The sequence below is a fragment of the Vipera berus genome (assembly GCF_964194415.1).
Source record: "Vipera berus genome assembly, chromosome: Z".
In the NCBI taxonomy this organism is placed as follows: Eukaryota; Metazoa; Chordata; class Lepidosauria; order Squamata; family Viperidae; genus Vipera; species Vipera berus.
The window spans coordinates 21,680,926-21,707,705 of NC_138205.1; the positions used below are offsets into that span (position 1 = coordinate 21,680,926).

The 26,780-nt window shown below is 39.9% G+C and overlaps 1 protein-coding gene across 1 annotated transcript; it reads right to left on the reverse strand.

Annotated features, from left to right (window-relative positions):
- Positions 1-1,163: 1,163 nt before the first annotated feature.
- On the reverse strand, positions 1,164-26,399 carry GREP1 (glycine rich extracellular protein 1). Its single transcript, XM_081345932.1, has 16 exons — positions 26,370-26,399; positions 24,136-24,180; positions 22,325-22,381; positions 21,432-21,461; positions 18,184-18,228; positions 14,836-14,868; positions 13,454-13,519; positions 12,363-12,410; positions 8,770-8,850; positions 8,194-8,265; positions 7,579-7,585; positions 7,151-7,204; positions 6,098-6,160; positions 5,446-5,529; positions 2,566-2,619; positions 1,164-1,409 (listed from the first exon to the last, which is right to left on the reverse strand). Exons 3-16 carry the CDS (start codon positions 22,370-22,372, stop codon positions 1,384-1,386), a joined length of 711 nt encoding a protein of 236 aa, XP_081202058.1. The 5' UTR covers positions 22,373-22,381; positions 24,136-24,180; positions 26,370-26,399; the 3' UTR covers positions 1,164-1,383.
- Positions 26,400-26,780: the final 381 nt, after the last annotated feature.

A 26,780-nucleotide genomic window follows, 5' to 3' on the forward strand; every position in this document is an offset into this window, starting at 1 on the left:
GTTTCATTTTGTGTGGGGTGGCTACCTAGTGGTAAACTGAATTGATATAAGCAATATAAATAAATATATATGTATTATTACATATAAATGTATATATACATGTTTCTTTCCAATGTTGAATGACAGGTCTCAGCAATAAGAAAGGTACGAGATATGTTGTCTAGCCATCTATTACCATATAATAGATATATTGATCAAAAGAATATAGTATATCAAAAGTATTAAACTATGTTTCAGACACAAATTCAAATGGGTAAATGACTTATTCCCAGAGTATAAAAATTTTACAACATTGGAAAAAACTGTTTTAATGAAGCAGCATTCCCTTTTCCATTCTAACATGATTTACTGATTCTTTTCTATACAAATGCAATGGGGTACAATAAGTACAAAATATTTTTGTAAATATTTTGTAAATTAGATCTGTTGACATTTTTGATACAGAGGTTAAGACAGTTTCCTGTTTAGATAAAATAGGGGTCTCTAATTCCTTTTTTAAATGTGCATATCAAAATGATTAATCAATAAAATGTATAAAGACTAATGGGTGTCTCATAAGATTTAATCATCTCTTCTAATCATTTAAGTATCTCTGAAGCTGAAAATGCTAATGGTCCAAATTATGATGGCAATAGATATAAATATTTCCAGTGGCCAGCAACAAGCAAATACTATTTATCCTTTACTGTAAGAAATGAAAATGATTTATTATCCAATAATTGATCTGAAGATGCCAACATTCATCTGTATTTCTAGATTCCATAGTATCAATTTTAGAATGCTATGTTTAGAAATAATGTAATACATTTAATCTAGCATCTAGAAAATGTTGAAGAAATTTAAGTGGTAAGCTTTTAGTTTGTGCATAATATATTTAGTTTATGGAAACCACAGCAATGGAAGATATTCAATGGGATTTTTTAAAAATATACACAAATATACAAGGCTGAACAAGGATACCACAAGTATGCAAGACATTGAGAATGGTGGATTTATTCTTATGTAAAAAGACATTGGAGTCTGGGCCTCCAGACATATAATTAGATGAAAAACATCTCTAGACTGCCTCCTAATCTGTGGAATTCACAGGGTATGTCTTGGGGGGAAAAGCAATTTCTAGCTTCTCAAACTTTGTGTAGTACGGTCACAGAAATACTATTAGTTCTTGGAAAATATGGTTGACCAAAGCTTTAAAAACTAACATGCACTGTTTTTCACTCTTTAAAAAATGAAAAATTTCTAATGACAAAATAAAACATAGAGAAAGAAAAAGACACAGTCATTTATATTGGGGACGCAGTTGTTGGTCTTTAAACTTAGCACCAAAGATTGCTGAGAATGTTAGATCTTGCTGTTAGAAGTTCTGCAGAGCAATATTGTATTTCAGCATTTTCCAGAAGAGCAGCGGCCTAGGAAAGAGTGAAGACAAGGGCACCATTATTTTATTTTCCAGCTTTGCCATTTACAGAGACTGACTGCAGGACAGCATGAGATGATTTTGGAAATGTCAGTCCTATTCCTCACATAATTAGCTAGGAATCCACTTCTCCAACATTCATAATTATTCACCTTCCTTGCGTATATGGTATTCCCATAACCCAGTACAGTTTTTTTAAACAAAATAAAATACTTAAAAGCACAAATATAGTATTGTTTTAAACAGTAAAATATATTTATCATTACTTCCTTGAGTGATGCTGAAATATATAACTAATTTCTGTTAGCAATTCCTAATACTTTTCACCTAAGCTGAAATCCCAGACCCTTCAGGAAAGACAGTGATTGGCTTAAGATAATGGTGATGACCTATAAAGCCCTAAATGGCGAGGGTCCGGGATATCTGAGGGAACACCTGCTGCCGGCATCAAGCTCCCTTCGTTCAGTGCGCTCCCACAGGGAGGGTCTTCTCAGGGTACCGCCGGTAAGAGATTGCCGGCAGATAACACCCAGGGGGTGCGCCTGCCCTTCTCAGTGGGTGCGCCTGCCCTTTGGAACCAGCTGCCAGTGGAGCTTAGGACTGCCCCCGACCTCCGTTCACTCCGCCGGGACCTGAAGACCTGGCTCTTCGAGCTCTCTGGCCCAGGCTGAGAATTTTAATTTTAATTTTAATTTTAACTGGGGTTTTTATTTGTTCAGGGATTGATATAATTTTTTTAATTGTTTTTAACTTTTGTATTTTTCGTTTTAATCACCCTGTAAACCGCCCTGAGTCCTTTGGGAAAGGGCGGTATATAAATATAATAAAAATAAAAAATAAAATAAATAAATAATATACTGGTTTTGTTTGTTTTAACCATGGTTTGTTGATCACAACAGCTAGCTTCACACTTCATGTTTTGCAAATCACAATAGCTAGTTTCACCCACAAGATAAATAAATCACATTATAACTTAGGAACCTAGGGAAGATTTAAATAATAACTTTTGATGATTGTGTGGAACTTTTAATTTTACATAATGCCTAGAAATGCAGACAGAATGCATGTTTTGGCTGATGGTGGGTACGAAGGTGAACAGAAAATCAACATAATAGGAGATATATGTATTTCATCTTCTTAAATCTTACCTCTATAGCCATTTCCCAGGTATCCATTCATTCCGTACTTTGATTCCTTCCCTCCTAACCCAAAAGAAAAAAAAATCCAAAAGATTTAACTCTGGACAATGAATTTTTCTTCTGTTTCTCTTACATCATATTCTTGATTGTTAATACTTCTTTATAATCCTAAGACGTTTACTGTTTAATAAATAATATGAACAAGTGTTACACTTTCATATCTGTGTGCAAACTGCAGCACTCCAAAAGATGAATACAAACAACTTAATCATACTTTCCCAACATCTATGTAATCATAACATAAACACGTCCTGGAAGCATTGTTTTTCTATCACATCTCTATAAAGTTGGCTTCATCTCAATCCCCAACCCATGGGTGAAATAAACTGAAGCCGTCTTTAGCTGTAATGGGGTTAAAGTGATATTTTCTGTTTCTATCCAAGGGTAGCCTCAAAGTATACCAAATATATTGCGCTCTGGTAATAATTCCCATTGCAATAAGTCAGAGGACTGATGGTCCTCTTGGAACAGCAGCATGATTGGGATTCATAGGATGCAGAATAGTTTTCTGTCATGGATGGGTGGAAATTTAAAGCAGCTGTTTGCTGAGGCATTTTTTCCCCTTTCTCTTTTGTGTGGAATGATAAGGGGATTTTGTTGCTGCAGGTTGGTCTTTCTTCTATCCCACAAGCAAATCTGTTCATGCTGCCTGTCAGCAGGCATTATTAAGAATGCATTTCCCTTCCCAACAACTATATATCTGTAGCACGGTATATCCATAGATGCAGTACAGATGCTGGAGGAAATGGCTGATGTGCTATCTTTTCACAATATGGTCTTCAGCGCAATAGAAATGAGATAGGGAGTTCTAGGGCCTATAGTAACTTGGGCTAGGGCCCTGATTGGCTCATGCATTCCAAGGTTTGAATCTATGGAGACAATTTGCACAGCCAGATTCAAAGCAATATGGTGGGAATGCAGAATGGAAACTGCTATTTAGAAATGCCGTAAATACCCTGTTATACATATAAATTTTGGATTCAATTGTGGCTGTAAGTCGAGGACTACCTGTTATACAGGTAGACTTCGACTTACGGCCACAATTGAGCCGAACATTTTCATTGCTAAGCAAAACAGATGTTAAATGAGTTTTTGCCTCATTTAACAACCTTTCTTGCTACAGTTGTTAAACTAGTAACACAGTTGCTTTTATACGCTTTTTAAAAGGTGGGCTGTACATCAAAAAATATGAATGAGAAATGAAATGCAAATACAGTTGAGGAGACTATGCTAATAGCATTAACAACAAAAATGAAATTTTCTTCTGATGAAAGTGTAGCTTAATTCTGATGATCTCTGCAGTCCAAGGCATGGTTGCTTTGTTGTGCTAAGGGCAGGGCTAAGTCACTGTGATTCCTGAAATCATATTTTTCTTCAGTTAAAAATTATATTTGAAAGAAAAAAGGATACATATAGCCAGTGCTTTTTTTGTAAAAGAAAAAGGTGCCGGAACTCACACATGTCATACAACCCGTCTTGCCTACCCTACAAGGTTCCATCCAAAAAAGGTGCTAGAACTCCGTTCTGAGCGTTCTATGAGAAAAAAAGCCCTGCATATAGCAATTAAAACTATTTAAAACTGCTTGCAAGGTGGAATAGTATCATCTTGTAAAGGTAGCATAATAGTAGGAAAACCTTCAGAAAGCTGGATTTGCCTTCTAAAATAAGCCCAGGAAGTCTGCAGAGATTGGCTCATATTTTGCAGCACGCAAGATGTAAATAGGTTTCAATATTCTGGCCATCTAGATCTCCCAATGACATGCTAAGTACATTTTCAAATCTTTCCCAGTCACAGAAGTGTGAAGTGCTTTTAATGGTAGCTTGTCTACCATCAGATCAGGGTCCTATCACTCATGCTTTGGCAACATCCAGGTTAGCTGATGGTGAAGTGCTTTTTGTAGGGCTGTACTTGAAAGTGTGTTTGGATATCGATTATTTCTGAACAATGTTCCTACACTTTTAAGGGGGGAAGAGGCAAATAAGAACACTGTGCTCTGATTTTCATTGTTTCACTGGTTATTTAGTTGGTCGCTGATGGGTAGAAGGATTTATTTATTATGCTTGAATCTGTAGGGTTTTTTTTTAAAAAAAATTATTCCATCTTTATTACTTTACAAGTAACTCAGGGAGGTGAACATAATATATACAATACTCCTTCATCTTCCTACATTTCCCCACAACCATAATACTGTGAAGTGAGTTGGGCTAAGAGAGAGAGTGACTGGCCAAAGGCACCTAGCCGTCTTTCATGCCTAAATCCAGATTAAAACTCAGTCTCCTGATTTCTAGCCTGATACCTTAACCACTACTAGATCATACTGATTTTCACATAAACCTTACCTGAACTCAGGTAAGCAGAGAGGTCTGAAACGCAGAAGGTTGCTATATAAAACAAGCCTTCTCAACAATAGTCCTTAGATTAGGAAGTACCACTGAGTAAACATACAGTATGCTTCACTTAAAACTTTAAGTGACAAACACTTGCTTTCTCCAAAGGGTATTCCTACTGATCACCATAAAGCTTCCTTTATTTCATTACACTAAAACTTTTAAAGAACAATGCTTTGTTTAATACTAGCTTATTGATTATTATGAATTCATTTTTTTAATTAAATTGCCCAGTGGTTCCTACTTTAAGCAGTTAGATATAAAAATGTTAAAAAATACAGTCCTTAAGGATCTTATATCGAAAGACTGCAGAATTACCCAGATGCACAGTTTGAAAAATAATTGCTCATTCCAAAAATCTGGAAATTATTTCAGGCAAGTTTTAGGCTATTAGCAAATGAGTAAAAAAACATGGGAAAACAAAACGGTGGTGCCACTTACGATATCCTCCTAGTGGCTGTCCAGGGCCTAGCAGACTACCAAATCCTCCTGGGGCTTGCCCTGCAGCAATGGGGGCATATCCACCTGCCAGATTAAAAAAAAGAGGCAAGATAATCTTCAATGGTACTATGAACCTTCCCACCCCAGTGACCCTTAACTTAGCTCAGTCAGTGCTCTTTTTATATCCATGTCCTGATGAGATACTGATGTGCTATTTTGGTTCTTATTATCACTCTGATTGGCTACTGAAATGTCCGTATTGATAATGGTGAGGATATTTGCTGACTGGCTGATGAACAGCTAATGGCATCTCACCTAAAATACAGGGACTTTTCTAGGATCCATTGATCAAAGCTGTTTTGATTAAATAAATACACCCATCTAAAATGGGGTGGGTAGTGCAAAAAAAAAAAAGGTCTATTGCCCTTCATGGTTCTGTGTTGACTTTAGCAGAGTTAGTGTTAAAATCAGCATAAGATTGTTTGAATCATAAGCTAGAGTGAGATAAAGCTAGTATCATGTGACAAAGGGACAAGCTTAGGATTAAGACTGTCAGAACACCCTAATGCTAATTACATAACCAGTAGGAGGATGAAGAGTAAGAGTCTTTTCTGTGGAGGAGGAGGGGGTGAAGAGTCACACTTAACCTTACCTGCCCCCAGTCCATTAGCTTGAAGGTCTCTACTGTTCAAATATCCTAGTCCATTTCCGTTGCCTGCCAAGGATGGAAAAATAGAAAGGGGAAAACGTACAAGATAGGAAATCACATCAAATGCCCTGACACTATGCTCCCTTCCTGGAAATTTTGATCCTTGGAATGGGAATCTAGGAAGTATTGTTGACCATTACTTGCCAATAATAACCTTCAATTATCCATATAGAACCTATGTTTTCCATCTAAAATAGGATATCCAGTATCCAGTTCAGGCAATACAGAATATTTCCATATATAATACAAGACTTAAGGAGCAGTGAACAGACTGTCCTCTTTGAATGGTCCAGTTGTGCTGTCAACAGCAGCTAGTCATCGAAAGATATAACACAATTATCTGCAAAGGGGAAGATTTATGTAGACATAAAATTCTCTCTCTCTCTCTCTGTTTATTTCTGATTTTCAAAATCTGCATGGGAGTGGAATGGAATGGCAATTTGCAGTTCTTTTGGATGGGAGAATTTATTTCGTCTGAGACAAAATAGCCACTTTGCTATTTAAATTGTATTTTAACAAATGTGATGTCAAAAGTTATACGTCTGGTGTTTAAGGCAGATACATCCTATCAGCTATGGGTTCAATCTGACTGAATAAACTCATCCACTTTGGCTTGCAAATCAGGATTTATAGCAAGTGTGGTGATTGCAGTTTATTAGAGAAAGCGTAATTGAATCGTATCTTAGTATAATACATCATACATGTAAAGCAGAATAATTTCTTTCTTTTTTTCTGGGCTTGTTTCGACAGGCTAACCTAACAGCTCCTAAGAATTTGAGAATGTTGCCCTGGGGTATGAAAGAAAAGAAAGAGGCACAGTAAGATGGTGCTCCTTTATTACATCAATCATATGCTAAGTAAGTGTTTTCTAACTTGGTCAGTCACACATTGAGACTCTCAGGAAGACGTGAATAATGAATACTTTTGCCTTTTCAAGATGAACTATTTGTTAAATTCCCATTTCCATCCCAACTGGTAGGATGTTCAATTTCTTACCATCCAATCCTATTGCCTGGGCAGGCTGGGTTTCATATCCTACTTGTGGCCCACCTGGGTGAAAGAGACCAAAAAGCAAGAAAGTGAATTTTTAAAACAACAGATACGAGAATTGTTTATATTGCACAGGACTCTCCAGATGTAATCTAGGGATTTTGAGGTTGGTGTCATATCTACAAGGGTTCCTTGCAACATAGTAGACTTGGCCTGCAGCATTATCTCTACTAAGTAGGAAGAGGAGCTTTTTCCTTCCAAAGCCCATAGTGGCAAGGAGTAATCATATAGCCTGATCCCAGAGCAGGGGTAGGCAACCTCGGCTCTTTTACGACTCGTGGACTTCAACTCCCAGAATTCCTGAGTCAGCTATGCTGACTCAGGAATTCTGGGAGTTGAAGTCCACGAGTCATAAAGGAGCCGAGGTTGCCTACCCCTGTCCTAGAGTGAAGGAGATAGGGGCTGCAATACAGTCTCCAAACTTTGGGGGACATAGGAAGCCATCTGCTGATGTCACCAAAAGGGCTGTTCTTTCTTAGGTATGTTTTTCCTTTTTCTTTTTTTAACGTACTAGTTGAGAGAAGGAGCCCCTGAGGGACAAATTACTCCTATTTCAGAGGGTCTTTAACACCACCACCCCCCTTTCAGATTGTCATCTGGAGGGTAATTCATGTGTTTTGGAGGAATTTAAAGAGCAGTTCACCTCCTAAAACCTACTGTTCCCATTCCCTTATTTAATTATGGAAAATAAAACACACACACGAAGAAGAAAAGAAAAATGAAGTGATTGTAGGGAGAGACGTTGGGGTGTGTGTGAGAGACATGTGGCCCTGATCACTTTTGTACTAACCAATTTTTACTGGTATAGTAAAGGAAGTTGCTGTGTCCCGCTATGTCATATTGAAAGCATTAGACCATAAGTTGATCCAGGTGTCTGAAACAAAATGTAAATCAAGGGCAGGAGATCCATCAAAGATAATTTAGAACTCTGGAAAACAATTGCAAAACAACCAGAGGAGTGCAGGAAAAGAGTTCCATAATAGTCTTACCAAATGGTCCTGCTTTACCCTCAACTCCAAGACCAGCAGGTTGAGCACCGTATGGCAGCTGGCTGGGGTCTCCTAGAAGAAGGAGATGTGCAAGAGATCTTCAGTGCAAGAGATGTGATTTACAAAGAAATGAATGTCCTGCACCAGGCAGTCTACTCCTGAACTTCAGTTTACAGTAGCTTTCTAAGAAGACAACTCTTTCATGCATTTCCTAGGAATGCCACTCTATTATTGTTGTCTTTGACCAGAAGAGAAATTCAATTGGTATAACCCTTTTCGCCCTTATGTGTTGGACTTCTTCCCCATATGGATGATAAAAGTATAACTCTACCCGCCTAGGACATTTTTGGAATAATCATTTCAGTTCTTAGAAGCATTACCTAGTTAGAAAGGTATCTCTTTGCCTATAAATCTTCTAATCTGTTTACAGATAGAACACCTTTCTAACAAGTCTAAAAATTGGGATCTTTAAAAAGACTAAATTTAATGCTATGTTAAATTTAAATATATGTTATTTTTCTGTTCTTATATAGTGTAAAAATAATCCCAGTACAATTCATTCTGCTCTACACACACCATATCTGCCAGCACCATAATCTCCCAGGCCGGTAGCTTCTGCTTGCTGTGGTTGTCCTCTGTATGGAAGTTGTCCAGCCCCTATAATAGAGACGGCAGTCAGAGAAGAGTAACTGGAACAGAGACAAGCCCAGTTCCTCTGTAGCCATCTTCCCACATCTTAAGACAAATCTACATTACACCTTTAATTAAACAGAATAGGTATTCCCTCTCTCCAGGAATCTGAAGCTCTAGGACAGCTGTCCCCAATGTGGCACTTTGCTAACAAATCAAAACGTCCATCATCCACAGTGGCTTTCTATCCAGTACCTTGGAAGGACCCCACTGTTGAGAAGAAGCTTGAGGAGATGTGTGGCTATTCCACAAAAATTTCTCTTTGCCTTCTTCAAATAATATGATTTTTTGGGAGGAAGTCATGATGGAAGGGCTTAAAACCAGAATAATGGTCAATGTAGTTCTGCTCAGGCCATTCCAAGATCAGATCTTTGGTGCTCAGAGCTTGCTAAGCACTTGGCAAAGTCCACTTGGCTAACTTCAAGCTGCACAAAGATTGGTTGGATTTGCCAGGGAGTGGTAGAGGAATACTGCTCTTAATTCTGTCATAGCTTGGAGACTCACCTCCATACTTGGTGGAGGCGGCAGCAGCAGCAGCAGCAGCTGGACCACCTAGCTGACTGCCATATGGAATCTGGACACCTGTGAATGAAACCAGCCTAAAGATTGTGTTCACACGACACACTTAAGCCATCATCATAACTATGGTTTGTTCAATTAACCTAATTTTCTGGATTTACATAGTATCCTGGAATTTAAACAAGACACATCAGCTGAATTTGCACAAAAGTGAGGCTAAAATGTGGTTAGCTACCATCTGCAAACATGGCCTACATCTCAGCATTGATTCAATGAATGAAAGCAAATATACGTGTGTCCCAGGATCCAATCTGGGTTGGTCACCGGGACCAGAAGACATTTAGTCTTCCAAGCTTTGGACTCATGCTGGAGCCCATCCTTAGGGAAACTTTTCTTTGGCAGGGTGTGTGCTGTTCTGCTTGTGGTATTGAAGCCTGGGAAACAGGCCGCTCAAGCCGCTCGTCAATCAACAGGAGTGCTGATTTACCATCAGCCTATCAAGTACTTAGAGGGTGAGGGCTGGGCAAAACAAGCAAAATGACAGTTTACGACTTAAAAGCCAGCCATCAACACATCCCAATCAACATCTAAAAAGCCATGTACAACAGGCACTATAAACACTACTCACTGACCCAGATTGTATCCTGCATTGATTCAATGATTCAATACCGACTGCGATTAATTTCTTGCAAATATGTATATTTCCTAAAATCTACTTCCTTCAAACTGAAGAAAGTATTCCCTCCCCAACCCTACAGTTGTAAATAGTAGGAGAAACTGGGAACGCTAGTTTTGAGAGTAAAGGTGAATGAGTCCCTGTGGATTTGACTCGGCTAGTGACTGAATACAGGGGGCAGCGCTCATCTCTTGTTTCAAGGGCCACTGAGCCAGTGCTGTACAAAGACATTACTGTGGCCATGTGGCCAGCATGATATCACAGTGCATTGTTACCTTCCCACCAAAGTGGTACCTATTTATCTACTCGCATTTGCATGCTTTCAAACTGCTAGGCTGATGGGAGCTGGGGCAAGGACCAGAGCCACCTTGCTGCTTGGGTCTCGAACCTGAGCTGTCAAGCTTTCCAGCTGAAAAGCCCAGGGTCGTAATTGCTGAGCCATCACACCACACTACGGTAATTCTGAGAGTGAAAGAACTAGAACAGGGGTGTCAAACTGCCGGCCCGTGGGCCGGATGCGTCATGCAGAAGCCGCGCCCACCCCATTGCCGGCAATGGCAAAACCGTCCCGATATGTTGCGTGACGTCATGTGACGTCGCGGGTTTGACATGTCTGAACTAGAATAAGGTCTTCTGCATTTTAAAGCCAATATATTTACAGGGAAGGCTTGTTTCAACCTGAGAGCACAGTAGCGATGGGGTAAGAATGCCTTTGACACTAAAAATTCAAATAAATAAAACGTAATAATAATTTTTGATAGGTGGATAAAAATGCCAAATCCAGTCTGAACTGTGTGTGACTGTGTGATGAACCATAATTTATGTCATTTTCTCATCCAAATTTCTCCTTTTGGAGCTACACAATGCCTCATAAAATAAATCAGGGTTATATGGTACTGGGATAATTTCAGACTAGAAATTGGTACAACAAAGACATGGCAGGAAAAGCCTGTTCCCATTGTAGCCCTGGTTTTAATTTTGCAGATTGACTGACTGAATTTGCATAACATTTTAAGCCGTAGTCTAGTTGATTTAGAGGTAGTTTGACCTCAGCTGCTATATTCTGCAGACCATAGTTTATCGTTTACTCTAAGGGAAAAGCTACAGACATTTGGAATCAATGGTTTGTGGCTTAGCCCAATGTGGTTTATTCAAAAACCATGATTGAAATGAACCATGGCTTAGCACAATGTGTGAAATCAACACATTTGCTCTTGCAAAATGCCGATCCATCTAATTATAAATCTCACTGGAACAGAGAAAGCTTTGCAGCTCAGTAGGTCATCTCTTTTAGCTGAATATTAGATATTCCTGCCTTCTGCCTTCTAGATAGGCTGGGATTACAACTGCAAGAATTGCAAGACATCATGGGAAACTGGTATATTATTTGATCCTTTTAATTAATAATATTAATGACTGGGCCTGGGATTCTAACCTTGAGCCATACTCAAAGGAGCATTTGTATTGCCATGAACCTTGAACTTCACTGAAGGGAGATAGTATATTTGTCTGGGTCTCACGTAAATTGCCTTGGACCTTCAACTAATGTTCCTTACACTTTCACCTGCTCAATTGCTGGCTCCCTAACTGCCACGCTTTCTTGGCTGAAGCGCACAATAACCCAAATAAGCTCTCACACTGAGCTAGAGATCCATGACTGGTAACAAATTCTGTAGCCCACTTCTTTCTTACTCTTCGGTTTCTTTATACTATCTCGGTCCCAAATGAATTTCCCCATCACTACCAATATAGAAGGTCGGCAGTTTGGCAGGTCGAATCCCGAGTGCCGCGTAACAAAGTGAGCGCCTGTTACTTGTCCCAGCTTCTGCCAACCTAGCAGTTCGAAAGCACATGAAAAATACAAGTAGAAAAATAGGGACCACTACGGTGGGAAGGTAACAGCGTTCCATGCGCCTTTGGCATCTAGTCATGCCGGCCACATGACCATGGAGACGTCCTCGGACAAACGCTGGCTCTTCGGCTTTGAAACGGAGATGAGCACCAGCCCCTAGAGTTGGAAACGACTAGCACGCATGTGCGGGGGAACCTTTACCTTTACCTTTACCAATATAGTGCAGTGGTGGCAGCTGCTGAATTTGAACATGAGTAATCGACATTCAAATATGGCCTTTGTCATCAACTTGACCAGAAGGCTTAAGCAGCTTGCCATCTGGTTAGCCTACACTCCCTTATCAGTTGTTATGTTAAAATGGTTCTCTAAACTCTTTGGAGGAAAGGAGAAAAACAAATGTGAGAAATTAATGCCATCCATCCTCATTCCCACCTGGCTGAGCTCCAACAAGAGGGAATCCATTGGCTCCAGCTCCATAGCCTGAAAAAATAAAAGAAGATGTCATTCGTCTAGCCAGCTAGAAACTCATGGCACCAATCTCGAATTATCTATTGTGTATCTATTGTGTGTTCTAAAGCAGTTGAATTCAGATAAAGAAGACAGCTTTTATTTTTTTTAATACATTGGTCAATAGCGCCACATTCTGGACATACCTATTTATTGCAGCAAGTAATGTGCAACAACATTTTTGGGCTGCTTCATTCATGCAGCTGTCTATGTTTCTGAATTAGTGATGCCAGGGAAAACCAGGAACAGTTTGCATGAAAGAGAAATGCAGCCATGATTTTTATCTGCTTTGTGAAAAACCAGGGTACAGGTAGTCCTTAACTTACAACCATTTGTTTAGTGACTAATCAAAGTTATGATGCTGCTGAAAAAAGTCCAGTCCCCCCTCTTATGACTAGTCCTTGCACTTCTGACTGTCACACCAGCCCAATGTTCACATGATTGCAGCTCGAATGTTTGCCAACTGATTGACATTTATGACTGACTGCAGCATCCTGCAGTCACGATTGCGATTTGCTACCATTTTTGTTGATTTATGGCAAAACTCCACAAAACAACTGTGGTATTTGCTTAACAATCCTGGGTTCACTTAATGTGAAATGATGATTCACTGAAAAATGGTTGTAAAAATGAGTCTATCTTGACTTATGGCCACAATGACTTACAATGGAAATTCTGGATGTTGGTTGACGACTACCTCAAGTATCCCAAGACAAGATGGCAGAAATGGAAACAAAGAGGAAAATGAAAGGGCAATTTGTACATAACAGTGTGTCCAAAGAAGCTGCTTTATAACAAATTTATGGCTCCTTACCTCAATACTAGTCACTCTGACCCACCTACCAGGTGTTCCTTGACTAGAAGTTGGCACGTGTTGAATTTTTACATGCAAGTCCATGAGTACATTATCATTAGTGTACCATTAGTACAACTCTATGAAGAGGCTTACTTGCACAATACCTACATGTGCCTCTTTCTGAAACAATCCAGTCTGACAATATGTGTAGCTTTCTTACCATTGCCATATCCATTCTGCATCCCATTGCTTGGGAAACTTCCAGCTCCAACACCACCCATATATCCTGTGGAAGAAAATACACAGTAAAAACCAGGACACAAGTACACACACACACACACACACACACACACACACAAATACAAATACTTTTCCTCTTTTTCCTTATCTTTTGCTTAAAGCTCAGCTAGCAGGGCTGACATGGAAAACTGGAAGTAATTACTTCTGAATATGTGTAAAGTATCTTTCCTGTTCACAAAAGGAGACATCAGGGAAAAAGAATAGCTAAAAGATTCATTTTAAAAAGAAAATTGGGCCTAAAAATCTCCCTTTGGAGAGATAAACTTTAGAAAACTTCCAGTGACTCTATATCCACATTTTGCAGCTAAACCCCCTGTGGATTAATTCCTAGGTTATCAAGCTGTGTTCAGAAATGAGCCCTGTTTGTAACTTGCTCAGGGTAATCAGAAGCTAAGAATGTTTTGAATGCTTTCCTTCATAATCTTCTCTGATCCTTGCCTTGTTGCCACCTTTGTTCTTCATTTCCCTGGCACTAGTAACAATGGGAAGATCAAAAAAAGGAGAAGACTTGGCTTGCCAAAAGCTTGCTGAGACCAAAGATGCAATATGTAATGTCCGATGAACTGGAAAAGTGCAAACACATGGCAGCCTACAAGATAAAAATACAACCCTGAGGAAAGGCTGAGGCTACAATATGGGTCTCATGGAACGGCTGTGAACTCGAAGAGCATGTGGGTTTCCTGCCAAATCGTAATGAAGTGCAATAATGAAGTTGCTGTGAACCATTGGCAAGAGGTTAGGATGATACATCAGTGCCTTACCAAAGTCCATAACTGCAGAGCTTTCTTAAAGAAAACCATTCAGCAAAGAGTGGGGGAAAAAATGCAGTGGCTGCTATCTATTTACCTTGTTTAAATAATAATAAATAATAAGGGGCAATAAGCTGACTTTGTAAAAATGCCGCTTGGGGCCCCCCCGAAAGCCCTAATAAGCAGGCATATACATAGAATGAAGGCTATTGCTAAGTACATTGATTTCTGCTTCTTAGATTGTAAGCCGCCCTGAGTCTTCGGAGAAGGGCGGGATATAAATGGGATTTCTTTTAAAAAAACTTTCCCAGCTGGCTTTTGACAAGCAAAATCAATGGGAGAAGATGGATTCACTTAATGACCATGTAATTCATTTCATTGCAGTGATCCACTTAACAACCATAGCAAAAAAAGGCAGTAAATCCGATGGGGCTCACTTGATAACCACCTTGCTTAGCAAGGGGAATTCTGGTCTCAGTCGCAATCCCAAATAGCCTGTAGATCTTTCAGGTGTCCCAAAAGAAACCCATTGGGGAAGCTGAGATCCTATTACCTGCTTTGGAAGGCTTGCCTCTTGCTCCAAGACCTGTGGGATGACAGAGTAAGAAGTCAGACGCTATATATTCTGCAGATGAAGCTTTTTGGATAATACATGCATACTGTGTCTGGCATTGTTCATCCTTTTTTTTAGTAATGTGGGGAAAAGGGTCTATTGTTTTTACAGAAACTGCAGAAGACATGCTAGCCTGTGAAAAAAAATACAGTACATTGGATGTATTTTATTCTCATGAGCCTTGCTGAAGCATGAGAATTGTATCTAGGTAGGTCTCTGATACTCTGAAAACCGGTATATTAACAACAACAACAACAACAACAACAACAACAACAACAACAACAACAACAACAATAATAATAATAATAATAATAATAATAATAATAATAATAATAATAATAATAATAATAAAGTTGGAAGGGACTTTGGAGGCCATCTAGTCCAACCCCCTGCTCAGGCAGGAAACCCTATACCATTTCAGACAAATGGCTGTCCAGTCTCTTCTTAAAAACTTCCAGTGTTGGAGCATTCACCACTTCTGGAGGCAGGTTATTCCACTAGTTAATTGTTCTAACTGTCAGGAAGTTTCTCCTTAGTTCTAGGTTGCTTCTCTCCTTGACTAGTTTCCATCCGTTGCTTCTTGTCTTGCCTTCAGGTGCTTTGGAGAATAGCTTGACCCCCTCTTCTTTGTGGCAGCCTCTGAGATATTGAAACACTACTATCATGTCACCCCTCACCCTTCTCTTCATTAAACTACACATACACAATTCCAGCAACCGTTCCTTATATGTTTTAGCCTCCAGTCCCCTCATCATCTTTGTTGCTCTCCTCTGTACTCTATCTAGAGTCTCAACATCTTTTTTACATCGTGGTCACCAAAACTGGATGCAGTATTCCAAGTGTGGCCTTACCAAGGCATTGTAAAGTGGTATTAACACTTCACGTGATCTTGATTCTATACCTCTGTTATTGCAGCCTAGCACTGTGTTGGCTTATTTGGCAGCTGCAGCACACTGCTGGCTCATATTTAAGTGACTGTCCACTAGGACTCGAAGATCCCTCTCACAGTCACTACTATTGAGCAAGGTACCACCTATACCCGTGGTGGCGAACCTATGGCATGCGTGCCACAGGTGGCACGCAGAGCCCTCCTTGTGGGCACGCCTGCCATTGCCACAGTCCTAGGCCTTCAGCTGGATTTTATAAAACCTTTTTGCTTTAGGCCTCTGCCGCCGTGTGCAAAAAAAAAGAAGGTTCAATCAATCAATCAATTTCAACTTCTCATGGGGAAAAAAAGATCTCGCAAAGTTGGAATTGATTGATTGAACTTTTTAGTCCCACCCAGTCTGCCATTACCACCGCAGCCACGCCCACCCAATTGGCCACACCCACCCAATGGGCCACACCCACTCAATGGGCCACGCCCACCCGGCACCCGACGATTCATAAGTGGGTTTTGGGTTGCAGTTTGGGCACTCGGTCTCTAAAAGGTTTGCCATCACTGACCTATACTATACCTGTGCATTTGGTTTTTCCTGCCTAAATGTAGAACCTTACTTTTTTCACCGTTAAATTTCATTTTGTTAGATAGCACCCAGTGTTGAAGTCTGTCCAGATCCTCCTGTTTCTTAAGCCTATCTTCTGGAGTATTGGCTATTCCTGCCAGCTTGGTGTCATCTGCAAATTTGATGAGTTCCCCATCTATTCCCTCATCCAAATCGTTGATGAAGATGTTGAAGAGCACTGGGCCCAGAACAGAGCCCTGGGGCACCCCACTATATACTTCCTTCCATGTAGATGCAGTTTCATTGAGGACCATACGCTGAATACGGCTGGTCAGCCAGCTACAAATCCATCTGGTGGTGATGCTGTCTAACCCACATTTTTCTATCTTAACCAGAATTTACTGATATTATAGTAACTTTAGAGACAACCCACCAGGAACTAACAACCATAAAAGTTAATTCTGTAAATAAGGCCGGGGGGGGGGTAATAGAATTAGGGAGGTGGGAGATGTAATCAGAGGCAGAGATAATGTATTCACTTTGGAAGCTTTGGATAGGCTGTGTGGACAGGATTACAGTATGATTACTAAGCCAATGAAGAAGAGGTGAGAGGTAAATTTGTAATGGCAATGGAGAATATAAATATTGAAGATTTAAGGTGTGTCCACTGTGTGTTTGCATGCACAAGGAGCACCCTCTTTGCAAAATAAATTACCATTATTTTCTCTTGGAAGTTTTGGCTGGTGATTGTTTATTTCAACTAGACAGCGAATCCCGCAGTAACAAGCTGAAATCCTAAACAATGACATTCTGAGCAATTTAATTTTGTTGTGAGTTACACAATGACAGTAAAGATATTATATTCTATTCACACTAATAACAGTCACATTATTATAGTCACACACACACACACACACACACACACACACACACATTCCAAAGGAAGAAGCTGAGAGCATGCTTTGCATAAGAAAAACACTTAAAAAAGAATCTGCCATAATAAATAGAAATAATTGGGCTAATCAGCCTGACTGCTGCCAAGATTTATGTGTGAAAACTAAAGTAGTCAAATGGACCCAACAGGAGCTATCAGTTAAATAAACAGTCTAAGATCTCACATAAAAGGAAAGAAAAACCAGCAAACTAATCATTACAAGACTCAATCCCCAAAAATCTTAAAATGAAAGAGGCACCCAACTGCTTCCAGAAAGTCCACACAGGAAAAAGAAGGGTTGTTTTTAACCAAGAAATGCAATCAAATCACCTGGTGGGCCTCTCAGCTTGTAAAAAAAGCATACTTGGAGCAAGATGTGTTTTTCACTGAAATGTTAAGAAGAAAAATACATGTAAAAGTGCCTCGTTAGTCCAAAGTCAACTTCAGTTTAACCTAGAAACTATTTATGGAGTACTGCATGTGGTTTGCTGCCTTATCTGAGGTTTGGGCTCTTTTAATCTAAGGTTGTTGGCTATGATTGTTTAGTTTTATTGCATAGATCACTCAACTAATCTGAAATTTTACTTTAATAGTGGTTAAATATGACAGTTTTGAAAATGCTAAGGTGTTAAATTGTCACAATCAACTTTACATTTGTTTTAATTCAGGTGGATTTATTAGAGTATGAAAGATGCTTCTTCTGATAATTTGTACCTTGTTCTAATATTACCATACATTATTCTGCAAAAATTTCCCATATAAAATCTGTATTTTCTAATGTGCATGTATTGTTCCTTTTTTTTAAAATTCCCTTAAAAAAATAAACCAACATTTTAGAAAAGAGATGCCTCTTCAGCTGGGAAGAAGAGTCATAAAATCAAGAAAAAATATCCAAGTGAGAATTCTTACCTCCCAAGGGGAGACCAGGATGGGGGTAACCAACACCTCTGAAGCCTGGAAAGCAAAGATGCATCATGAGCTATATCCTAGTTTGGACACTGATCATTTGTTTTTAAACTAATTTAAATTAACAGTGGTCATATTTCATTTCTAGGTGAACAATGCATTTTTAGATAATCATGTCAAAACAACTTTCCCTAATCTGATACCCTCTAGATATTCTTATAGGCTAGAACATCATAAGAGCCCTGGGTGGGCTGTGAAAGTTATGCTGGCCCAATGTTAAAGACTTCAGTTGACTTCCCAAATTCATAGCCAGTATCAGTCTATGCTAAGTTTGTTTGAAGTCAAACAAATTTCTGATTTTTTTTAAATGGCAGACATTAGAAGCATTCACTTAAGACAACCTGTTTGGTTGAAATATTCTACAACTGTCCCTCAAATCATTGGAAAAGAGTTTCTGATGTGCCTCTGTAATTAATCAAACATAGTTTGTGTTCACTAGTCTTTACTTAGCACCCAATTCTACAAAATGATTTATAGGAGGGATCTGAGCAGTTCTCCAAAACACAGATCAGGTGGTTTCCTTCCCATATCTATAAACAATGATGGGATTCAGCTGGTTCACACCACTTTGGCAGAACCAGTAGCTAATTTTTTGTTGCCCAGGCACAGAATTGACTTCCGGAAGCGGCATCCACACAGAGAACCGGTTGTTCACGTATTTGAGTCCCATCACTGTCTATAAAGATGGGCAGATGTCTATATTAAGGCCATATCATATCTTCATGTCACATCAGAAGTACTATTATAATCAAATGTATCAGCAAATTTTCCATGGCTGGTCTGTCCTACCATTAGACAAACCAACTGAGGCAGCTGGCTCCTACTCTTGGCATGGAATATCATAAAACTCAAGCAAATCTTTGATTTTGAAGATAATTTCTTAAAAGGCCAACCATTTCTCATCTTTGTGCAGGCAAATGTATATTAATTTTTCTTGGTCTTATCTTATTCATGTGTCCATACCCAGATGTTGTTTCGCTGTCTAGGTTTTCTTTTCTTTTTTTTTTAGATTTGGAATATTTTCAAAATGTTTCGTTCGGCCATCATCAGGGAAAAAGTACATATAAATTCTTAAAATGTATATTTTCCATCATCAAAGGTCTAGAGAACGCTGTTGCTCTTTCGACAGTCTGCTTAGTTTGCAGAGTCCAACTGATAACTGTTCCTCCTCTACAACCAGCCCTTTCTCTGAATGGGCCTGTTGTCATGATGATTCACTTTGCTTTTACCAGCTCACTTTCCTTTGCATCTGCTTTAACTTTTCTTTTTCCATTGGATCATGTCAAGTCTGGAGACACAGCCTTTCTAATTTGTGCGTACAGTCCAAACATTTGGGGGGCCCAAAAATCCATAAATAATAATGCAAAAAGAGTTGGTCTTAATAAACTACAGGTGATCCTCAACTTAAGACCACAACTGAGTCTAAATTTTTTGTGGTTAAGTGAGAAATCTGTTAAGTGCTGCCGGCGTCGACTCCCCTCCGCCCTGTGCGTTCTCACAGAGAGGGCCTCCTCAGGGTGCCTCCGGTCAGAGAATGTCGACTGGTGGCCCCCAGGGGGAGGGCCTTCTCTGTGGGCGCTCCGGCTTTATGGAACCAACTGCCGGTTGAGCTCCAGACGGCACCGGATCTTTGCTCCTTCCGGCGCGGGTTAAAGACCCATTTATTCGAACAAGCTGGCCTGGCCTGATGGGGGAACCTTAGGGTTTTAATAGGTTTTACATTTTGATTGTTTTAATTGGGCAATTATTTAATCTTTTTTTTAATTTTTGTATTTCTATTTATATGCCCTGTTCACCGCCCTGAGTCCTTCGGGAGAAGGGCGGTATAAAAATTCAATAAATAATAATAATAATAAGTGAGTTTGCTCCATTTTATGGCTTTTCTCGCCACATGTGTTAAGTGAATCACTGCAGTTCTTAAATGAGTAACATGGTTGTTAAGTGAATCTGCTTTCCCTATTGACTTTGCTTATCAGAAGGTTGCAAAAGGGGATGACATGACTCTGGGGCACTGTGACCCTCATAAATCTGAGTCAGTTGTCAAGCATCCGAATGTAAATCACGTGATCCTGGGATGCTGCAACGGTCATAACTGTGAAAAGTGGTCATAAGTCACTTTTTTTAGTGCCGCTGTAACTTTGAATGGTTACTAAATGAACTATTGTAAGGTGAGGACTACCTGTAGTTCATTTTTCACTACTGATTTCTCCTACGGGAGAAATCCTCACTTGTTAACAGCATGGAAAGGTCATTTTGTGCTAAAGCTGCCAATAGCCAAAGGGATTTCTACGGGTTTTGTCTCACGGGCATTTAACTACAGCACAAACACATCGGGAGGACATCTTTTTCCTACTTTATCCTCTTGCAACAAGTGAGACAAGCTTAAGTCATTCCGGTCTTAAAGTAGAATTTTCCCTCCTTATCCGGAGAGCATCTAAAAATAGTTTTAAGTAAGGTATAGAGAATTTGTTACATTTCATCACTCATTATCTAGAAGAGAAATCAGTTGATTTCAGTAACTGGAAACAAAGCCATTTGAAGCAGGACAGGAATCAACAGTGGAGTTGCAAATACGTGCATGTAATCCTCTGTTGACTCAAGGATAAGCGTAGAGGACTTCAACCCAGTGGTCAGGATCCTTCAAAAACCAAATCCTTATCCCTCAACCTTCCCATGGAATTGAGTTCAACATTTCCCAATGCTGAGTTTTAAACAGGTGTGTGTAGAATGGGCCATCACAGAACATTGTGACCTTGACTGCTTTAGATGTTCCAAAAGTGATGCAATGTGTGTAATGGTGTGTGGGAATGATGTTAGGAGGGGTGGGGGAGAGGTGCTGCCTAGGGCGATCAGACAAGAGAAGGCATAGCCTGCAGCTGCATAATGGACAGAGAAAGAAGCCCAGAAATGAAACTCAGTAACTTCTCAGTCTGTAAAAGGGGTGAGAGATTTCTACTTTCAGACTTGCAAGATTCTGTTAATAAAGTAATAAACTCTAACCCTTGCAATCAAGTAAAATTAGCTCATCTGGTCCTATTTCCCGTCTGGTCTACCTGGGGAGACTAACAGTGTGAAATGTTCAGAATAGGCCTTTTTTTACGTTGGACTTCTGAACGTGGAGAACTCTGAATGTCTATTTTGAACGTGGAACATCCCATGCATTGAAACTGAACAAGAGAAGCACATCATACCAGTTCCATATCCAGCTGGCATTCTGTAACCTGCGGAGAAAGATTCAGACAGAGATGCATTAGATAGTAAGATCAATCACTTCAGGGAAAAAATGGAAAAGAGGGATTACTATTAAAGTCTTATAGTAATAGTTATTCACATATATGCAAACCTGTGGCCTCAGGGCCACAAGCTACTCCAGGTTTGTTGTTCCAAGCTCCTTCCTAAGTTGTCACAAAAGGAAACAATGATTAAATAAATGGGTAATAATCGCCTAGCCCTGTTCCCCTTTTTTTGCCTGAAGCCACTGAAAAGGCAGTGGAGGTCCTCAGCTCCAAAGAGACTGTGCATCTCTGCTAAATCTTTAAATCCTGTAATGACAAATATCTGGTTAAGAACATGATCATTAAGGGGCACATTAGTCTAGCAGTTAAGGCACTGGGCTTGTTGACTGGAAGGTCAGAGTTCAAGATGTGATGGGGTGAGCTCCTGTCCTTGCCCCAGTTCCTGCCAACCTAGCAGTTTGAAAGCATGCAAATAGATAAATAGGTACCACTTCACTGGGAAGGTAACAGCATTCTCTGCGCTTCAGCATTTAGTCATGCTGGCCAGATGATCACAAAAGCATCTTCAGATGACACCTTTTCAACCATCCTGGAGTAGGTATGCTCAGACTTGGGTGCATTACACTGAGTAAAAGAAATCAACTGCTCTGTCTATACTGAGTAGGTGTTATAGTCTCTGATGCATTTGTTGTTGTTGTTAGCTGCAAAGTCGTGTCTGACCCATCGCGACCCTATGGACAACATTCCTCCAGGCCTTCCTGCCTGATGCATATTTAGCACAAAAATTGTCAGTGTAGGATTTTGTATTGACAGATTGGAATCCAGCTATCAACAAAGGCATTGCTCACCTGGCTTCCCTGGTTTGCCCCCAAAACCTCGTGCAGCCCCAAATCCATTTTGAACACCTGCAAGGAAAGAGACAAGGAAAGTTAATATTTGTGTATGACTGTGGGCAGACTTACCTGTAAGGTAATTTCCCTCAAACCATAAATTTTGTTTAGTATTGGCAAAGCAGAGGAGTCCAAATTTTGCATCAGTTCTTTCAAACTAGAGTAGATGTGATGAGTGCATAGGCAGAGAAACAGAATGGGCTTATCAATCACTGTTACTGTGCTGGTCTAGAAATCCTACCCAGGTTGCTATTAAGATCAAAGTATTTAATGAGAGAGAACATTTACAAGTCCCTCTTTAACGGGTGGAAAAATGGGATGAAAAAAAAATGAAACTATTACTTTAAAATCAAGAGGTCCACCTTGTGAACTTCTTGGTAGGTGTGTGCAAAATGTTCTTTGGAGGTTTGGAGATTGCAATGGGCTGTTTGGCATAGTCTATGAATGGCTTGACCTTTTCAACCCAATCTGAGCGTTTCAGGCATTCTGGAAATGGTTTGTCCCCAAACAGCCATTCTTAGGTTACTCAGAACCCTCAGAATGAATCAAAATGGAAAAATTCTAGGTTCAAACTTTATCTGGGGGAAAATTTGGCACACCCGAGTGCTGGAAATGCCTGCATTCAGTCTAAATACCAAGGTGGACTCGACTTACTGGCTTCTGCAGGGAGGGTCAAAATCTGCAAGGTAGAGGGTGCTGTATAAAAAAAGCAGCTCCTTTACACATGTGTAGATATGTACAAAAGGAGCAAGGCTTTATGCATAGCACCATACCCGCCATCTTGAATATTAGTGTATTGCTTACTTCTTAACATCAGTAGAACATATTCTGAAAGCTTTATAACTACAGTAATACATAAACATCTCTCTGCAAATAACTAACATGTACAGGTAGCCCTTGACTTACCACCAGTTGCTTAATAACTGTTTGAAGTTACAATAGACCCCCTCCCCCAATATAAAGTACTTATGAGGACCCAGATTGTTGGGGGCAATCAAGCTGACTTTGTAATAATGCCGCTTGGGGTGTGTGTGAAACCCCTAATAAGCAGGCATATACATAGAATGAAGGCTACTGCTAAGCTTGTAAGCCGCCCTGAGTCTTCGGAGAAGGGCGGGATATAAATGGAATTAAAATAAAAATAAAAAATAAATAAAAATGACCCAGTTCTGAATTCCCAGCTGGTTTATGTGACCAAATGTTGGATGCTTGGCAACTGGCCTGCATTTTTAGCTATCGGCAGTGTTCTGGAGTTACATGACCATGTTTTATGCTGTTTTTGTTCAAAACAAGCATTTACTTCTGGTTTTTGGCAAAAACAGCCCACAGTGAACAATGGGTTCACTTTATGACAGCTGCATTTGCTTAACAACCACTGCAGGGGGGGGGAAGGTCATAAAATGGGTCTGGTCATCTGGTAACCTGCTTTACAATTGTCACAACTGTAATGGGCAGGCTCCATTACAATTGTAGTGTAAATTGAGGAATACTTGTATCCAGGCACACCAGGAAAATGAAGCATTTTCCATCACCCTTTTTGTTTTCTGCTTCTTTGATGTTTGTCATACATTCAAGAGTCGACTCTGTCCACAAATTCCTTTTTCTCTATGTCACCGTATGTATGGGTGGCTTCAGTCCTTTCAAGTTTTTTAGAAGGCAAATACAAGTGTTTCTGTTCCAGTCAAACTCGAGCCCACAAATACAAAAAAGAAAAAAGCATAAAAGTGTTATGCTTCTTAGATTTATTTCACTTATCTGGCTAAACTTACCTAGTCCTGCAGAAAGCCCTTGGGCCCCAAAGGCAGAATATTTTCCTATGATGATAAAAGACAAAAATGGACAATGTAAACAGAAGGATAATTACAGGTTAGTCTGCTCTATACATTATGACCGATATTGCATTTTAACTTTTACCATATGCTAAATATAATATGAACCAGGAAAAAAACTCCTAGGTTTGCGCCTCTTCATCTGTGACACCCACTGGTTCTACAGATCAGTTAAAAACTACATCTTGTTTTAATTTAAAGTGCTGTTATGGAGATAATTTGAGAGAGGTCACCCTGCTTAATCTTTTCAACTTCTTAAAGGTAAAATGGAATGGAATGGAATGGAATGGAATGGAATGGAATGGAATGGAAGAGAAGAGAAGAGAAGAGAAGAGAAGAGAAGAGAAGAGAAGAGAAGAGAAGAGAAGAGAAGAGAAGAGAAGAGAAGAGAAGAGAAGAGAAGAGAAGAGAAGAGAAGAGAATTCTTTATTGGCCAGGTGTAATTGGTGAGCGCCTGTTACTCGTCCCAGCTTCTGCCAACCTAGCAGTTCGAAAGCACGTAAAAATGCAAGTAGAAAAATAGGGACCACTATGGTGGGAAGGTAACAGCGTTCCGTGCGCCTTTGGCGTCTAGTCATGCTGGCCACATGACCACGGAGACGTCCTCGGACAAGCGCTGGCTCTTCGGCTTTGAAACGGAGATGAGCACCGGCCCCTAGAGTCGGAAACGACTAGCACGACTAGACTACCTTTAATTGGACATACAAGGAATTTGTCTCCGGTGTATAAGCTCTCAGTGTACATACAAACCACAAAGTGATAAATCATAGATCATAAATTGTAAAGATACAATAATCAATTATCATTAATATAAGAGAGCCAGTTTGAGGCAGGGGTTAAAGACACTGAGCTAGAAACTGGGAGACCAAGAATTCTAGTCTTGCATTAGGCACAAAAACAGCTCTCTCTATCTCTTGGCCCTAGGAAGAAGGCAAGGGCAAATCATTTCCAAAAATGCTAAAATGGCAGGGGTTAAAGTAAGAATTATGGGACTTATAAGGGGGGAGATGGGAGAGAGAAGAGAGAGAGAGAGAGAGAGAGAGAGAGAGAGAGAGAGAGAGAGAGAGAGAGAGAGAGAGAGAGAGAGAGAGAGAGACAGACAGACAGACAGACAGACAGACAGACAGACAGACAGACAGACTGACAGACAGACAGAGACAGAGAGACAGAGAACACAAATACCCTGGACAGTATCTCTTTACTCTCCTACCATCCGGTAGGAGATATAGGAATATAGCCAGCCGTACCAACAGGCTGAAAAATAGCTTTTATCCGTGGGCTGTTAGGCTTTTAAATGGGACATAATCTTATGCAGAATTGACTTGGGAGGCCGGTGTGTGGTGTAGTTGGTTCACATAGTGTGGTGGGATGGAGGGTTTGTTGTCACTGTGTGTTGGGGGGAGAGAGCACAGGGGGAGGCTCAGCTAATCTCAATGTACACATGTTGTACTTTGACAATAAAAGGTTTATTATTATTTATTATTATTATTATTAAAAGATCATCACGCAGTCACTGAAATCAAAAGGTATTCACCATGTCCTCTTTACATCTATGTTCCTTTCCTCTAGATGAACCTTGTCCTAAACACATTTCAGAGCAACATAAAACCTACAGTTGCAGTTCCCTAATATTCCAGAGGCAAAATATCTTTGATACTACATCAAAGATATTGCATAATAACGGATAAAAGAGACAGGAGGCAGATAATAATTTCATTTTAGTCCTCTTTTGAAATGCAGGTACTCCTTGACTTACAGCCTCAACTGAGCCCAAAACTGATGTTGCTAAATGAGACATTTATTGAGTTTTGCTCCATTTGATGACCTTTCTTGCCACAGATGTCAAGCGAATCACTGCAATTGTTAATTTAGTAATACCGGCTGTTAAGTGAATCTGGTTTCCCCATTGACTTTGCTTGTCAGAAAGTTGCAAAATGTGGTCACCTGACCCTGGGACAGTGCAACCCTCATAAATATGAGTCAGTTGCCAAGTGTCTGAATTTTGATCACATGTCCGTGAGGATGCTACAACTGTCGTAAGAGTGAAAAACAGTCATGAGTCACTTTTTTCCAGTGTTGTTGTAACTTTGAATCGTCACTAAATGAACTGTTGCAAGTTGAGGACGACCTGTAAAGGAACCTCTTCCCCAGCTTGCCATTGCTACCCAACCTACCAGCTTTAGCTCCAGCTGGTCCCATTCCAGCTCCTGGCTGTATGGCTCCTGCACCTGAAAGATAGGAAGGAAACAAGCAAAGCTGAAGTCAGGGACATCCATAGGTCAAAAATGTCAGGATGCCAGCTGCAACTCCATGACTGAACCTCCATCACTTTTTTATATGCATCTTGTGCAGAATTCATATAAATGTGTGTGAGGGAGAATGTTTTGCCCATAGTCACTCTCTGGTCATTTTTAACCCATCCACAGACCTCCCTTCCTCCTTACTTTAGTTTCAGAGTTCAGCTGAGCTATAAACCAGGCTGGGTGAAATGAGAGAATTTCTTGAAACAGAAAAAAAAAACGAATAGTGGATGATTATTGCTAGATTATTACCTCTCCCAAGAGAACCATGTCATGCTATGAATG